Source organism: Oreochromis niloticus, linkage group LG20 (assembly GCF_001858045.2).
Source record: "Oreochromis niloticus isolate F11D_XX linkage group LG20, O_niloticus_UMD_NMBU, whole genome shotgun sequence".
Taxonomy (NCBI): domain Eukaryota; kingdom Metazoa; phylum Chordata; class Actinopteri; order Cichliformes; family Cichlidae; genus Oreochromis; species Oreochromis niloticus.
Window position 1 is genome coordinate 7,401,834 of NC_031984.2, and position 16,837 is coordinate 7,418,670.

Genomic DNA, 16,837 nt, shown 5'->3' on the forward strand with positions numbered 1-16,837 from the left:
TTAAAAGTAGAATGGGAGGCAGAGGCTTCAGTTTTCAGGCCCCTCTTCTGTGGAACCAGCTTCCAGTTTGGATTTGGGAGACACTATCTCTACTTTTAAGATTAGACTTAAAACTTTTCTTTTTGCTAAAGCATATAGTTAGGGCTGGATCAGGTGACCCTCAATCCTCCCTTAGTTATGCTGCAATAGGCATAGGCTGCTGGGGGATTCCCATGATGCATTGAGTATTTCTTCTTCAGTCACCTTTCTCATTCACTACGTGTTAATAGACCTCTCTGCATTGAATCATACTTGTTATTAATCTCTGTCTCTCTTCCACAGCATGTCTTTATCCTGTCTTCCTTCTTTCACCCCAACCGGTTGCAGCAGATGGCCCAGCCCCTCCCTGAGCCTGGTTCTGCTGGAGGTTTCTTCCTGTTAAAAGGGAGTTTTTCCTTCCCACTGTCACCAAAATGCTCGCTCAGAGGGGGTCATTTGATTGTGGGGTTTTTCTCTGTATGTATTATTGTAGGGTCAATAATAAATAAATAATAAATTTAGCATCACAACATTTTCACTGCTGTTTCATTGCATATATTTACCCTGATCGTCCACATGCCACCTGCAGTGAAACTGCCTATGGCCCACAGTTTGAAAACCACTGGTGTAAGCCATCAGTAACAGAATAGATGAGACTGAAATATCAATTTATAACAATATAACTGATACAGTCTGGAAAGAGAAGCTCACCAGGAGAATCTGGTTCCCATGGTTGATGTCTTTAGGCATCGCTTTAGTAAAACAGTTTCCATTCCCTGTTTCTAAAGTGAAAAGTTGAAGTTAAAACAAGAGGCATCAATGAATCATCAACAGAAAAAAGGAGAGATTCCACTCAAATCCAATTTAAAGTGAGATATAGTTTATAAACAGCTATGCACAGCAAATGCAGTAATTACAAGAACAATAATGCTATTTCCAGAACGTGTTCAAAAATTGCATATGAACCCCAAAGTGTAGAAGAAGGACAGTTAGGACATCATAAGTAATGTGTAGATGCTGGCTGTGCCACAGTATTATTAAGGAACCCCGACATAAGTTTGAATGTTTTCAAAGCAGTTAGAAAATAATGAGTTGATCAAGGGTCAAATTTTAGTTGGGAAGGAAATTTATACCTTTGGGACTTAACAAAAGCAAACAGCATCTTCAGTTAACTGGCACTGTCCCGAGAGCACACAACATCACCAAATCCACTGAAACCAGAGATAAAGAAACATCACAATGCTGTTGAATGATGTGAAGCTGTGACTGTGCTCTTCAGGCATGTCTTCTGTTCATAAACACATGTTTTAGAATATGACTGTTTTTAACACTACAGGTCACTGGTAAGCTCGAGGTTTATGCGTATTTTATCTTTTTTGTCAGCTGGATTTATGTTTGCTCTTATATGCGTTCAATAAAGAGATCCTTTTTTGCTGTTCTTATTTTTTCTCTCATCTCTTCATCATTTTCTTTAAGTGTATACTGCTACAAATCAAGCTGCATTTTTGGGAAGAAAAAATAATCTCTGTCTCTTCTGTGTCTCACTTTTGACACCCCTTTCAACCAGCCAATCCATCAAATGTCAGCCTCTCTTCCTGTCTTGGTTACACATTCAATCCCATGCGTTACCTCCTTCATCCTTGGTTTCTATTCTAGACCCGCTCTCTCATGTCCTCAGTTGTCCTGCAGTCTCAGTCATCCATTTCTCTCGTGTCAGACGACCCTATAGGAAAGAGCATGTCACTCTCTAAGGACAGGTTGCTGCCTAGCCCGGCCATGCGGCTCCGCAGCAGAAAGTGTGTCCTCCTCTGCAGGAGCCTCTGCTGCTCCTGCTTCAGCTCCACGTAGGAGCGTGAGAATGTGTGGAAGATGGAGGTGACGGGAAAGGCCATGAGGAGGATGCCACTTAGGATGCTGCTCAGAGCCACCACCTGACCTGGGATGCTCCTTGGCACCATATCCCCATAGCCCACTGTTGTCATGGTGATGACAGCCCACCAGTAGGTAGCAGGGATGCTTGTGAATTCCTGTGTGGTGGCCATTTCATTCTCAATCAAGTACAGCAGGGGGGAGTATAGTGCGATCGCCACACACAGGAAAAGGAGTAGCAGTCCAAACTCCCGTGTGCAGCGGCGTGCTGTCAGGCCTAGAGTTTGCAGGCCCAGGGAATGGCGAGCTAACCGCATCACATAGAGGATACGCAGGGCCCTCAGCACACGCAGCACCAAGCCCACTTTGTCCAAGTAGGTGTTGCCTGAGCCCAGCCTCTTCTCTCCTTTGGAAGTGCTGTCCACCACTAGTGTGATGTAGTACGGCAGGATTGCTACCACATCAATCAGGTTCAGGGGCTGTCTGAGGAAAGTCAGCTTGCTGCGATCTTGGATGAAGCGCAGGGTGAACTCCAGGGAGAACCAGGCTACACACACAGTCTCCACAATGAAGATATTATAGCACATCTGGGAACAGGTCCCCTGTTTAGGAAAGAAACAAAATGTGGTCACCAGCATGTAGATGAGGTCGAATCACTAGAGGGAGCCACCTCAGTGTGAAATTCAAACGCTAAACAGTGGTAGGAGTCTGCAGCCCTCAGCACTGCAGCCAAGACAATTAAAAAATAAAAATAATGGCTCATTACAGATCTAACCACCAGTTTTGGTTATGGGGAAAAAAGCAATTTTCCATTTACATTTATGATGAATGTCATTAGGCACTAAATCTTAGGTCAAAGCGTCTAAAATGATACCGCCACGCTTCCAGAAGCAGTGTATTTTTCTTCATGATTCAGTGCGTGGTTGAAATATGGTTCAAAGCATTTCAAAGCACATACTGTGATAGCCGCTGAATGCAGTCCATATCAGGGAATAATATCATTATTATGAAACATACTCCCACAGAGGAGGAAGTGGCCTGACCACCTGAAAACTCCAGATAACCTGAAACACTTGTGTACTTTTAATGCAAGGCTTTGTCGTCTTGTTGAGGAGCTGTTAGAATGAGATCATCGGCACTTCTTTTTAAACAAACGAATTCAGACTCTCAAGTGAGAATACAGTGCAAGGGTGTCAGATGAATATATCAGTGACTAAATCAGACAACAAGCAGCTTTTCATTTCCTTTTCAATTTTGTTTTTCTTATTTTCCCCTCCCCCGTTTTCTTAGGTTTATTGGTTTAACAGTGTGACAGAGGTGATGTTTAACTCATCTGCAGCTAATGCAGGGGTGGGCAACTCCAGGCCTCAAGGGCCGGTGTCCTGCAGGTTTTAGATATTACCCTGGCTCAACACACCTGAATCACATGATTAGTTCATTACCAGGCCTCTGGAGAACTTCGGGACATGTTGAGGAGATAATTTAGCCATTTGAATCAGCTGTGTTGGATCAAGGACACATCTAAAACCTGCAGGACACCGGCCCTCGAGGCCTGGAGTTGCCCACCCCTGAGCTAATGTCTCACTGTACAGGAGCGAATGTTTTGCACTCCACCCATTTCCCACACTTACTGTATCTGCACTTGATTATCTGAACAACTTGAAACAGAAAGAAAGAAAAAAACAACACAAACTTTTTCCCCCACAGTGGAAATCAAAGAGTTTGCAGTCAATCTGCACTTCTATCAAAAGCCTGCTTTATTTAATTTTCACAAAAGCTTCCAAGACACATCAATTAATTAATTCAAAACCTGTTTGCACTTTACTCTGCGAGAAGATTACGTGTGTGGCTCAGATATTCAATTTTCCTTTGATTTGACTAAAAAAGCTGGGGTGCTAATTATGTTTGTGATTGAAGTCAGACATAATAATGGAAGCATTTCATGAAAGCAGCCTGAGACGTCTTCAAACATTTATTCTAATTTGGGGAAAAAACTGTGGCTCTCTCAGCAGCCTTCCTTCTCTTACTGGGATGGGGTTTTAAAATGACATGACATTATTAGCATTTTCTTTAATGGCTAAGGGTTTTTCTTTTTTAAAGCACATAACCTCTTTTTGGATACATCAGTTTAAAATGGATGGATAGAAAAAAAAAACCTGACATAAACCTGCTGGGTTCACATATTCATTGTCAGTATGGTCTCTTTATGTATTGTGGCTGTGCAAAGCGCTTTTAATGACGAATACATTAAAATGAATTAAAAATATATAAATAGAAATTAAAACAGAGTACATGTTTTGGTAAAATGTTTTAACTATATTGGTTTCAAAAAAAATTCTTATATTTGAAATGTTTGTCAAATTTAAAATGAAATGACTCGATTTGCAAAGTTTGTGATATTCTCATTTTTTCCTTATTAATACAAATACTTCAAAAACTAACTATATTTAGGCACAAGTTACTTTTCTGCTTCTTCTGTCTTCATTTAGATAATTGGTTAATCATTAATTTAACCAAAACTAAGCAGTTCTTTAATTTTAGACACTGGAAATTGAGTCTTCTGGGCAACTATTTTGAAAACTTGGATGCCATAACAATATTAACCACATTTATCAGCTGTAAGAGCCTCAGAAGCTGTTGTTGTCCCAACTGTACCTCACCGAAACAATAAGTTTTGTTTTGCTTTTGTAGCCTTATAACCTCTTCTTTTTTATATCATTTTTTAATCTTCATGTGCTGTGTTAAACATCACGTTTCTACTCACCGACTCCTCCTCCTCCCTCATGGCCGGCATGGTGCTGATGGATAAGTTGATGGCAGTGATGGTGACAAACAGCACGGACAAACAAGCAAAGATCTTCCCTGGGAGGCCAGAGTGAGGCCTCTCCACCATGTCCCTCAGCTTAGCCATGCACCGACTGAGTCTAGAGTCAGCCACGCGTCCCCTTTGGCCACTGTCTGAATCCAGCAGATCCTCCAGGAGTTCTTCCTCCTCCTCTGCTCTCTCCATGGCTTCAAACTCCTCCATGCGCTGCAGCAGACGCCTGCGACAGCACCACTCCAGGCTCTCCTCTGGAACCCCCCAGTATAGCAGCTCCTCTCTGAAGGAGAGGGCGCACATCTCCCTGAGGGACCGCAGTTTGCCCGCCCGCAGAAAGGTCAGGATGTTACGGAAGGCGCAGGGGCTGCGGTCAAAGAAGAACTCGTTGTGTGTGACATCATAGTCGTCACAGATGCGCATAATCTCATCGAAGCTGCTGCAGAGGTGCAGCTGGCCCAGACGAGACAAGGGGAAGTCCTCTAAGGTGGTCCAAGGCAGCTGGTAACGCAGGCCACCCACGTTGATAATGGCATGGAGTTTACGGGCACTGGACAGGAGTGTGTTATCGTGGATGGTGCTGAGGTCAGGGGCAGGCTGCGCCCTTTTATAGAAGGCTCCCTTGTGAGCCTCCTTCTCTTGTTGGAGGGGAGGGTTGAGGGAGTTATCAGAGGCACAGCTCAGGGCACTGTAGTCATAGTCAGAGCCATCACCCGCCAGCAGGGTCATCTTTACTGGTGCGCTCACATCCCTGTGCTCAACCTCCCATCAACACACTGTCACCTTCACAGAAACAATAGAGAGTCTAAAGTTAGTGCACCAGTGCAGGTTTGACAAAATGGGCCAAACTAATTAAATAGTGAAGTTTAAAAATCTCTTTGGCAACAGAGTCCTGACCAAGGTAGTCACCATTACAGTCAGCAGTATTACACAGACTAGTAATACACAGAGAGAAAGAAAAGTCCATTATTATTTGATAAAGAGTAAAATGCAAACAACAGACAAAATTATGAGGTTGAAATATAAGGAAACTTGAGACAAAAAGTCATGGCGTCCAGGTTAGTTAAAATCATCATATCACTGTGAGAAGTGCTTCAATCCACCTGCCAACATACTGAGTAGTACACTCTTACCAAATGAATACCATCACAATGCACTTTACTGCAGCAGGAGGCACTCAGACTGTTTGCATTATAATTCAAATGGATACGTGTCATTATAAGAAAAGCAGAGCAATATGTAAACAATCTCTGCCTGCAGAACAGCCCACTCACTGTAGAAATGAAAGCAAGAAAGCTGCGTGAAACATTCTGCCACCAACACAATTTGCAGATATTGTAAAGCTACAGCGGGGAAACTCCAGCGAGCATAATATTAATATGTGTAAACACATTAGTGAAATCCTAGAAGACTGTTTTCATTAACATTACTTCCATTAAATATGTCACACTGACTTGTAGTGAAACCTTAATATTCTTCTTTTTAAAAGTGTGATGAATAAATAGATTGAAATATGCACGTTTCCCCACTTGGATGGTGTTTCCTGCATGTTGGAGCCTCAGGCTGAAGTTTGAGCCGCACTGAAGTCATGAAGCAGTAGCTTTCATTAAGTCTGCGCCGCAGAGCAGTGTGCCTCAGGGTTTACAGGAATCTGCAGCTGTAGACATTTGTAAATAAAGTCTTTCTTGGTTTTATAAGGCCTTCATTTGAAAATGTCTTTCAACATTTATTTTGTCATAGTGCACTCTAGCTTAGTATCTAGTCCCTTTTAGAACAGCGCCATTGGAAAACTTTTATATTTTATTAGTATTTTCCTACTTTCCTTATTACTGCTTTAATGTTACAGCAAGTATTTTTCTTTTTTTACTATTTTACCTATTTTAACTTGATATTATTGCTTCTGTTTGCTTCCTTATCTAATTTACTAAACATGAACCTGTAACAACAACAATAAGTAAAGAAAGTATGATGATGATGACAATAATAATATTTGTTGCAGTTGCTCTGCCTTGAGGTAAATGTTTAGTATAAAGTGAATTGCATAACTTTACAAGGGAATGAACTGAGGTGACATTTACATATTGCTGTAGGTTAATTTGCATACTGTTTATTGCCATTCATTCAAACATAACAATATTATTCTGGTCGTTGAACGATATTTGCAGATATCTCCTTCCGGTGTCTGGCTCGATCACACACACTGGTCTCGGTGAATACACCGTGCTATATAGCCGCAAGGTGCAAACTCTCAACGCTGGAGAGGTAAGCTGTATTAGCCAATGAATGGCCACTAGGGGGCAAAGATATCTGGTGAACATAAACAGAAATTCAACCCTGCTTTGCTACATGAGATTCGTATATTTACTGTATTATACATTTTAAAATAGAATTTGTCCTCAGATTAATGGCAAAATTGATACCACTCTGAAGTTTCTGTGTTAATTATGGAGTAACAGAGAGGCACTGTTCAACTTTACTTAGCATGAGGAGACAAAGAAGAGGAAACAATGCTTTAGCGACAACAGTTTAACTTGTCATATGTTTTGAGTGGAAAAAACTGAGCTTTGGGGGACAATTTGTGGATTTATGTAACTTTGGAGTGAACCTGACTAACTGTGTCCCCGTTTCGAGACTTGATTCCATGTATTTACCCCAAAGTCGTACTCTTACTTTCATTTGAAAAGGAGGGCAAATAACAATGAGGGATTAGTTTCTTTTGACTGAGATAACAGATCATGATTAAATGTTAAACTCTTAACAGTATACATTTGTGGGGGCAACAGTTTCACTCCTCACATTTTTGTATAAAGATTTGTCACCCAGTGATGCTGTACTGACTCAGTAATTCACTGATGTAACTGTTATCCTACAGATACTGAAGAGGCTGTTTTCAAACACACTTAATAATCCGTCTGTGCTATTTCTGGCCCTCTCACATTTAGAGCGGGAGGCTTTAAAACGCAGTTAGGTGTCGGTTGAGGTGTGTGTGTACTAACGTGCAATCACACAGTTATGCAGGTTGTTCTGAGTGCCAGCTTATGCACATTTACCAGCAGAATAAGAGACGAGCATGAGAAGAAGAGCAGCACTATCTCACAATAAGAAAGAGAAGGAACTGGAAAATGTTTACCACTTTATCACCACTTTATCACCAGTGCAGTGACGGCCTTGTGGCCTCTGTCCAAACTAATTTAATCAATTACAGTGATTTAGGGGGAGGCAGGTTAGCCAGTTAGAAATTAAAATGTCAGTGCCTGGATTGCTGCACGGCCAAATTCTGAGTAAGGATTCTAAAATGGGGATGTGAATGTGTCAACTGAATGGTTATTAGGCACCTGCATTGTCAGCCTGTGTGAGCCACTGATTACAGTCAGCACCATCTTTCACCCCTGAAATCAGAGCAAACCCACCCGAAGCTTTTCTCGTCAGTGCTCTGCCTTGTTGCATTAACTTCCTGATGATATAGATTTTTGGCTTTTATTGGACTGGTCACATATGGAATACCCCTGAGGTCAGATCATAATAAAACCCCAGTGCAGTCGGGGAAATCATGTAGGCCATCAGCAGATGCAGATACAGCCGCTTCCCACTTTTTTAAATATAAACACTGTCTGCCAAATAAACAGTAGTGCCATTAAACAAAAGCAAAGCACGAGAATGAAAATAAATTTTCAAAAAATGTAAAATCCCTCCTTTTTGATTCTTCTCACATTCTCCCTCCATGCGGTGGAGGTCATCAATACGCCTACAATGCATCGCCGGTGTGGATGTGCACAAGCCTACGCCACTCTCCTACTAGATTAAATCACACTTAACCCCTTGAGGCTGTTTGATTTCTCACTTTGCCTTTAAACCGATTGTGCTTTTCCATCTCCGCAGTCACAGGAGCATTTTTTTAAACTCTTGTTTTGTTTTGTTTTCCTTTCCGTGCAATGTTGCGCCTCTGATGTTTCCTCTGGGGGACAAAGTCTAGAAGGAGAAGGAGAGATGAAACGCTGCAAAGACAGCGAAGGCTGTTCTCCCCACCAGATCGGCTGAGGTCTGGCCTCTTTCTGTGCCAGCGTTATCACAGCTAAGCCACAGGGCATGTTCTCCAGATTGCCTGGTGAGTCACTGGGTTGTGAGTCTCAGTTGCCTGACAGTATTGTGCATGCATTTCCCATGGTTCCCTCCTCAAGAGTCTTCGGAGACTTTTAATACCACCAATATTGACTGAGATCATTTTAAAGAGCCCAGTAGTGATCGTGACCACAAGATCAAAGAGCAATTTAAGAAAAATCATAAGCCTTTTAAAAATAAGGAAATGTGTTGTAACTGCTGAGATCTGTCTGTTATTTTCATTTTACCTGCCTGCAGAGGCATGTGTTAAAGAATTTTGTTCAGTATGGGTGGTTCATATTCAAATTTTAATAGTAAAAATGAACATCTGAAGAGTGTCTGTGTGTTTGTCCCAGCAAAGAGATACAAATAGTTTACTTAGCGATGACTATTTATTGCTGCATATCTCCATATTGCTGGAAGTGCTGTGTAAGACAGATTTTACCAATCTGTCTCTGAATCAAAGATTTGCAATTCAGCTTGACTCATTCTGTGAAATACAGACACATGGTAATTTGATGAGTATCGAATTTTTGTCAGTGTTTCTGATGAAAATCTAAACCTCTAAGCTTTCCAGTGGCAGCTGTTCAAAGTGTAGAGTTCGGTCTTATTTTCTTGCATGTAGCCCTCCAACCATATTTAAAGCAATAACGTGCTGTAAAATAAATGCTCTCTATAAAGATGTTCCAGAAAAACGCATGTCACCTGACAATGAAGTCATGTCAGTCATGTCCTCTCAGGCTTAATGACCATTTAAACCACACAATGTTCCTTTTGTTCTCCCCAACAACCACTTCTGCTCCTATTCCCTTAACAGCTCACTGTTCTCTAATGGACTATAAGAGGATGGTGTTTCCAGAAATGGACCGCAAGAGCTGCCAAGACCCAACTGTCTCTCTCTCTCTCTCTCTCTCTCCCTCTCTCTCTCTCTCTGAAATCTGGTTAAACACTGAAACAGTCAGGCATGCCAGAAGCAATCCTACCCCGAAGACCTTTCCTTACAGTAATTCAAGCAGGAATAGTTGTAAACAAAAGTGTTTCTTTTTTGTTGGCTGTGGGTGGTATTAATGCATGCCGAGAACCCTGGAAGAAGCTACAGTATAGCTCCAGGGCAATAAATGTCTCCCCAACTCTGTCTGTGGTCCACCACAGTGCGCTGCTCTCTACTTCTGAGGTACAGACAAGTATTCTGTGCAGATAATATGTTTCAGTAATGAGCTATCTCAGCACTAATGGCCACTCGTTTTCATCCTGCTCACTGTTCAGTTTCAACTGGAGTGCAAAACTCCAACAGAATGAAATGCATCTATAAAATAAACCACCCTTCATTTTATAAAAATGTTTTTTTTTGTGTGATGTCGTTTTAAAAGCTTAAAAGTCAGTTATTGAAATGAAATTCAAGTACTTCTTCGTGTCTCGCTTGGAATAAAATGTCGTGTAACAAAGAGCAAATGAGAAGCATCACACCTCTGTCATTTTCTGTCCACAGTTTATTTTCCAATCTGTCCTCTGCCCGTCCTTCCTTTTTAAAGGGCTCTATTCCCCAGACGCAGTCTGAGCCGGCCCACCGACTCTCTAGGCTTCTACCTCACTGCTCCATAATATGCCTCAGCACTTCTCGTCCTCTGATCCCTGACAAACTGTGACACACAATATTTAGTCAGCACACAAAACACCTCAACTTTACACCCATCACTCACATCCGATGTATAACGACAGCATGTGTTTTTCTTTTTCATCTCAGGAATTTTCCTGAGTGGATGATTGCACACTCTCACCATTTGCGAGTGCTCCTCTAACTTGATTATATAAAGATTGCATAACATTAAGTTCTCTGCATCGTTTGTGTGCATTAACCGATACTCACTTTTCATCTCTTGCTGCCCTTTTCCTGTCGAGCTGCAATCATCCGACCACCTAATCTTTCAGGGCTGTGTAAATAATTTGTTTTTCACAAGCAGTAGATAAAAGTGGCTCCGACAGCAGGCATGTGTGCAGGCATCACAACCTCACTGCAGAGAAGACCCAACTGTCTGTCACTTTAGACAGAGTGTTTCAAAAGACCTCTGCACTAGGGCGCAGCGCAAGTCCCTGCAGGCCGAAGTGACAGAAGGTGCTCGCACCGGTTGATTAAAAGATCAGCAAGGAAAAAAGAAGAACTCAACTCAACTTAAAATAAGCTGATGAGATGGTATAAATGGACCATAAACTAACAGTTGCACAGGTCTTTCCTTTAAGTGGGAAATTAGACACTTGATGGTCAGTGTTGAGTGTAGAAAATAAAAGCTTTCTTGTCAAAGGACACCACATCTGTGTGTTGGTTAAGTTAGTTGTATTTTTACATTTTAGCACAGCGTGAACTGGTTAAAAACCTAAACGGTCAAATCAGAACATGAAAGAGCCAAGGGTTTCCATCGTTTTAGAAGACGGACTAAATTCACATCCGAGTCTCTGCAGATAGAAGACTTCAGAAGGAAAGAAGAGGACTTTGTCTTACTTACACTTTCAAAGCACATCCATCGCCCGATTTGTATTGAGTCCGAGACTGCCTGCAGATCTCTTTGGGTACCCACTGGTGCTCAGGGAAACAGCAGATCAGGATTTTGCTCCGGTGACACCAGAGGCTATGTCGCTCAGGCACCTTAAACATAAAAGCACCTGAGAAGCATACTATAATTACTTTATGGATCTTTTTTGTGGAGTAGAATCAGAGAGCCACTATTAGTTATTAGAATAGGAAAAGTCATTAGTTCATCTCATTAGAGTCACAATTACCTGGTGGAGGGAGAGAGGATGATGGATTACATATCATATATCACTGCTCCAAGGTCTCCAAAGAGGGATTTGCATTGCGGACTCCTAATCACATTATGGGCCATTATCTAAAATCATCTTCAGAATGAAACCATGTGCTGTGTTTGAACTGATCTCATATGGATTCACTGACAGAAACATAAGCTGTGATACGCTGTTTGAGGACTTGAAGTTGTTCCCACGTTCAAAAGTTTCTCTTGCATCAATTTTCAACTTAAAATTAGATTTTGAAAAGTGTTTTTAATGTCTAAGGACACTGCAAAGATAATATATATATATATCAAATGTATGTCCCTGCTCAGAGAGCATGGCAGACAAAATCTGTCTCTGCATCGAACCCTGTCTCAGTAAATGTTTACACATCATACAGTGTCATGCTGCTGCACCCTTGTTACCATGGCGTACATGCAGCGCATCGGGCATGCAAGTCTCGGTCATCTGTTCGAGACAGATAATTCCTCGTTTAATGAAAAGTGGACTTCGCAGGAAACCATTAATTAGCTCAGTCTGATTACAACGGACACTGCTGATGGACCCTTCAAGTTACTTTAAAAGAAATACTGACAGCACATCAGTGTGATCTACAAAAACACTAACAGGTAGACACATGGTGCACACAGTTATAATATCAAGCCTGAGGAAGCAGCTATTTACATACATGAATAAGAAAAACTCCTAAAGTGTCACTTACAACTAAGGAGTATTGTTTGTTTTTTTCTATAAAACAAGCATTAAGTTTAAAAACAAGCAAACAAAAAAATTCATACTCACTGCGCTCTCAGATCAGTTCCTCTGCAGCTGTTAGTTTGCTGAAGAAGCCTGAAGGCGATGAGAGGAATGTACATGAGGGAAAATATGAAGTGTGTTTTCAGGCACTGCTGCTACCTCGTTCAACTCTGGTCCATCTATGCAAAGGCACTGGGCTTGTGGAGTACGAGAACGCTATTTGATAATCATGAGCAACAGGCTGCCTCCCCTCCTCTCGCCCTCCCTCCCTCGTTCCCTCCTTCCCTTTCCTTTTCCCTCGACTCTCGCTTTCTCTCTCGAATCCTTCTTCCCCCCCTTCCTCGAGCGCTGACATCAGAAGTGGGATGTGCCATTATACCAAAACCTTTTGAGAGAAATCCATGGCAACCACCATCTAGAAAGAGCCGTACTCCCCCTTCACCTTTAAAATGAGAATAATCACTGTCTTTTGATTGTAGACTCACACAAAGGTTTATATTTGTCCAGTGGGTTACTTGGCTGAGGGAGGAGGGGAGGGCCGGTTGTAGGCTGGCTCACACTCACCAGGGTGTCCAATTTTAGACAAGTGGTGGGAAATGCTAACATGAAGTATGATGATGAGGTGGAACGCATGGCTCATACTGAGAATGTTCATTGCAACCAGAGTAAATATATATATGTAATTTTCCTTTATGATTTTTTTCTTAAATAAATACTTGTTTTGAATTGCCTTTGGATGATAATGCCAGTTTTTAGCAGTATATAACCACCAGAAGTGAAAGCCAAACATCATCAATAAATCTGTAAAAATAATATACAAAGAGACTGAGGAAATGAAATCCAAAATAAAATCAATCTATTCTGATTTATGTAGTTCTGCTATATGGTACCTCCACTGAGAATTATCACAAAACCTATTATCCCTTATTTATCTACTTAAATCGAAACTGCAGAAGTAAAGATATATCCACATGTGACAAGTCAATCTCAGCATATTATTCCCCCTTCGGTTCAGTTATGACCCCATAATGGTGAAAAAAAATAAATGTGCACATTTTTTTGTATGTAAGAGTCCAATTTTGTTCCTCAGTCAGCGGTGTGTGACTGCAGTGTGTAAAAAGTACTATTATTTTATGGTTGCGCTCAGTATGCTTTTTTCAAAAAGACATATTGGAAGGAAAAGGAAGGGTCAGGTGTAATTCCTGTGAGCTATTGTGTCTCAGAATAGAGTTGTTAGAGCTGCTGTTAGATCGGTGACTGAAGGCAACTAAAGATTGTGATACAGTCCTGGAATGAAAATAGTACACTCACAACATTTCCTAGAAAGGAAAAAGAGACAGAAATCCCTGTGGCCCAAAAAATCATAATATCCTCATAATAAACTCGCCTTCTACAATGCCGATTTCATACTGAGGGGCATAAGAGATATGTCTCCTGTCAAAACAAACAAACAAGGTTAAATGATTATCATCTCTGTGCGCTGTTGCAATCCAGACTGCACGTCAATTTGACTGAGCTTACACAGAGCCAATCCACCGTAGCAATATTGTGTGTTATGTGATCATTTCAAGATTAACAAGCGCCCCCATATTCAAGACTGCGAGACAAAGGGGCTTCAGTGCAAGCAGGGATTATGAAGAATGTCAGGTTTATTGATTTAGCACATTCCAAACAAGATGCACAGTCTAAATGTGTTTGCAAAAAAAGGCTGATCATACATGACAGGAGCAAGGGTATTGCCCACATTAAAAAAATGTCAACTAAAAACACAAGAAGGAGGAGGTAGTACAGCAAAAAGGAATCAAAATCAAAGTAGAAGGAATAAAAAGTAATAATGACACTAGATTCTAAAATAAGCAGACCGCAATGAATGAATGTGATTTAAAATTGACTCTCATTATAGTGAGGAGACATTTGTTTGTCTGAGTGTTTATTCAGTGACATTGTCAACAATGGAGGAAACTAAGCCAGTCATATAAAAATCCATTACAAGTATGTCGAGCAGTACTGTAAGAGCATTTCACTGGGGGGGAAGGGGATTTTTGACACCTTCTTTTGTAAATCCAGGAAAGCAGCATTACAGGAATCTTTACTGCTAATAAATGTTTGAACCAGTTTTTAGACTTTAGTCTGCTTTTACTTATCTAAATACTGCAGATATCATTATCTGTCAATAGATTCTGTTAGCATCTAAAATTCACATGTGTTTTGTGGCTTTACATAGTTTACAAGTATAGAAGAGTTTACAAAGGAGTGAATCTGGTAGCTTAAGCCTTGAGACCTACCTAGAGAGTCTCTGATTCGTCCTAATTTACCTGTATTTTTTCCATCCAGAATCACACACAGCTATTTTATTTTATTTTATAAAACTTAGCAAATGAATTGTATAAAACTGACCCAAGTCAAAGCACAGAGAAATCATTCAGCAAAGCAAAAGCTGTATTTCTTCTAAAATGAACATTTATTCTGTTGGATCTATTTGGCACAGATGCTTACGTCATTAACAGACTAACACGGTCACTTTTAGGGCTATGCTGCTAAAAAAATGTGTGTTGCAGCCTTTGTCTGCAGAGTATTTTTATTTTCCCATTAAAGACAGCCTGTTGTTTTTCATGACTAAGTCTTAATATATGCAGATATTGGCTTGACACTCGAGTGGGCCAGTTTATGGGTGCTAGGAGAGCTCCAGCTATGCTGCAGTGCTCAAACAAGGGGCCTAAATAGATTCTGAAATCACAGTAGCAACAAATCCACCTTTGTTGGATTTGCAATTATTAGTTATTAATCAAAGTATATCAGGATTCAGACACGCTGTGCTTCCTCATACATATGAGCAGCAGCCACCGGGTGACTTAGTGTAGAACATCATCCAAATATTATACAAAAAGAGTTAAATAAAACAAGAATCGGATGCTTAAACTGGATGTTTAGTGAAGTGTTTTCATCAAGCCAGCACTGGCAATGATTGTGTCTACAGGTGTTCACCTGCTGATTGCTGATTGCTAATTGCTGATACACTTTTAACCTTTTTGTTGAGAATTAATGTACCCGAAATTACACCTCTTCACCACTTCTCTCAATGATTAATATTTTCACCTTGGTTTACTGATTTAAGGGTTGAATTTCCAGCTTTGAAGACACTCTGAACCCCTAAAAGTACCTAAAAATAAAATGCAGACCTCAAAGGCAACTTTATCTCCAAATGTTTACAGATCATGAATAGTGACTTCCTGATAGCAGTGGTATCATAGGATCAGATACCACACATGATAAAATATAAAAGGGACCTTTTAGGCTGGGTACATGTGAGGAAATTAATCACTTTCTTGCACAGTATTAAAGCTACACCCAAATGGCATGCTGTGTCTCAAATTTTGTACTTCCAAACTTGCATGTGCTATTTTAAGTGTATGCGCATGTTAAAACTGACAAGTACAGTATCAGGCATTATCGTTTCATATCTTGTCACAATTTTATGCATGTTTAATGTATCTTCAAAGGTTTTAATCAGTGCAGCGTCTCACTTTCATTTTAAGAGAAAATTGTTGTAGGCAGACGCACATCTGCTAATTAAAGCTGAGTAGAAAAAGAGATATTAGAAGTTCACTCAACAAAACTGAAGCAAAAAAATTATTGTACAGTCTGTTCCTCACAGCGAGCCATGTTATTTGTTCCAAAACACATTAATGGCACCAACATGATTGAGAGTCCCATTTCAGTCAGTTTGTCTATCTGTCATCATGCTTTGCATATTTACCTTCATTTGTTTCCTGATGTTGGTGATGTATGTGAGACTTCTGCAGTTTTATGTTTATACATCTACTGGAACGGGAAAGTTCAGGTAGCATCTTCCCTTTCTATCTTCTTAGACATCTGACATTCCACTTCTAATTAGGATGAGTGTTTGGCAAAAGTAGCGGTTGATCTGAAAAGCACTCCAAAGTTCTGATTACTCTACAAAGTGAAATAAACTCGTTTTCTGTCAAGTCAGGAAGTTTTTCTTACTCACAGCTATGAAATGAGGCTTTGTGAATAACGTCTTTAAAGTGTGGCCGCAGTGGTCTTAAGCAGCAGGGTAAAGCTGGGGCACCAGACTCATTATCTCCCTCAAGGCTAATTGACCTCAAGGACACGATCACTCAGACTGCCCGGCACATAAGAATGGACTTGTACCCACAATAACTGTGAAGATGGACCCACTAAGTTTCAAGAGTTAAATATCGATTTTCTAAAAGCTTGTGGTTTTAAAGAATAAAGCCTGCTGGTAATCATTTAAATGTGGCCAAGTGTCTCTGCATTTATCCACGGGCATTTTAACATTGACCTGCTGCAGAGTACTAAAAGCCTTTCGGCCACTGTTTGGCTCGACAGTTTCAACTATGAAGAGAAAAAGAGGAAAAAATACTCTGTGGGAGGCATTCTTTGAACATGAACAAAAAAGGATAAGTTCTTTATTTCCATTCAAACAAAACAAACAAGCCGTCTTACTCGCAT

General features: G+C 40.7%; 1 protein-coding gene across 4 annotated transcripts; it reads right to left on the reverse strand.

Annotated features, from left to right (window-relative positions):
* Positions 1–876: 876 nt before the first annotated feature.
* On the reverse strand, positions 877–13,030 carry kcng1 (potassium voltage-gated channel, subfamily G, member 1). 4 transcript variants are annotated; one of them, XM_003439045.5, is made up of 4 exons: positions 12,389–13,030; positions 11,305–11,444; positions 4,652–5,488; positions 877–2,489 (listed from the first exon to the last, which is right to left on the reverse strand). In XM_003439045.5, the coding sequence occupies exons 3-4, from the start codon at positions 5,432–5,434 to the stop codon at positions 1,710–1,712; spliced, it is 1,563 nt and encodes a 520-aa protein (XP_003439093.1). In that variant the 5' UTR covers positions 5,435–5,488; positions 11,305–11,444; positions 12,389–13,030; the 3' UTR covers positions 877–1,709. The 4 variants fall into 4 exon arrangements, with proteins under 4 accessions (XP_003439093.1, XP_013129765.1, XP_019205809.1 ...); XM_013274311.3 differs by having other exon boundaries at positions 11,305–11,461; XM_019350264.2 differs by having other exon boundaries at positions 11,305–13,030.
* Between the last annotated feature and the right edge of the window lie 3,807 nt (positions 13,031–16,837).

Coding starts and splice junctions, on each gene's coding strand:
- kcng1 (XM_003439045.5), bottom strand. CDS start 5,434: ATGACCCTGCTGGCGGGTGATGGCTCTGACTATGACTACAGTGCCCTG. Junction 2,490..4,651: donor TGAGGGAGGAGGAGGAGTCG/GTGAGTAGAAAC, acceptor TTTCCTAAACAG/GGGACCTGTTCCCAGATGTG.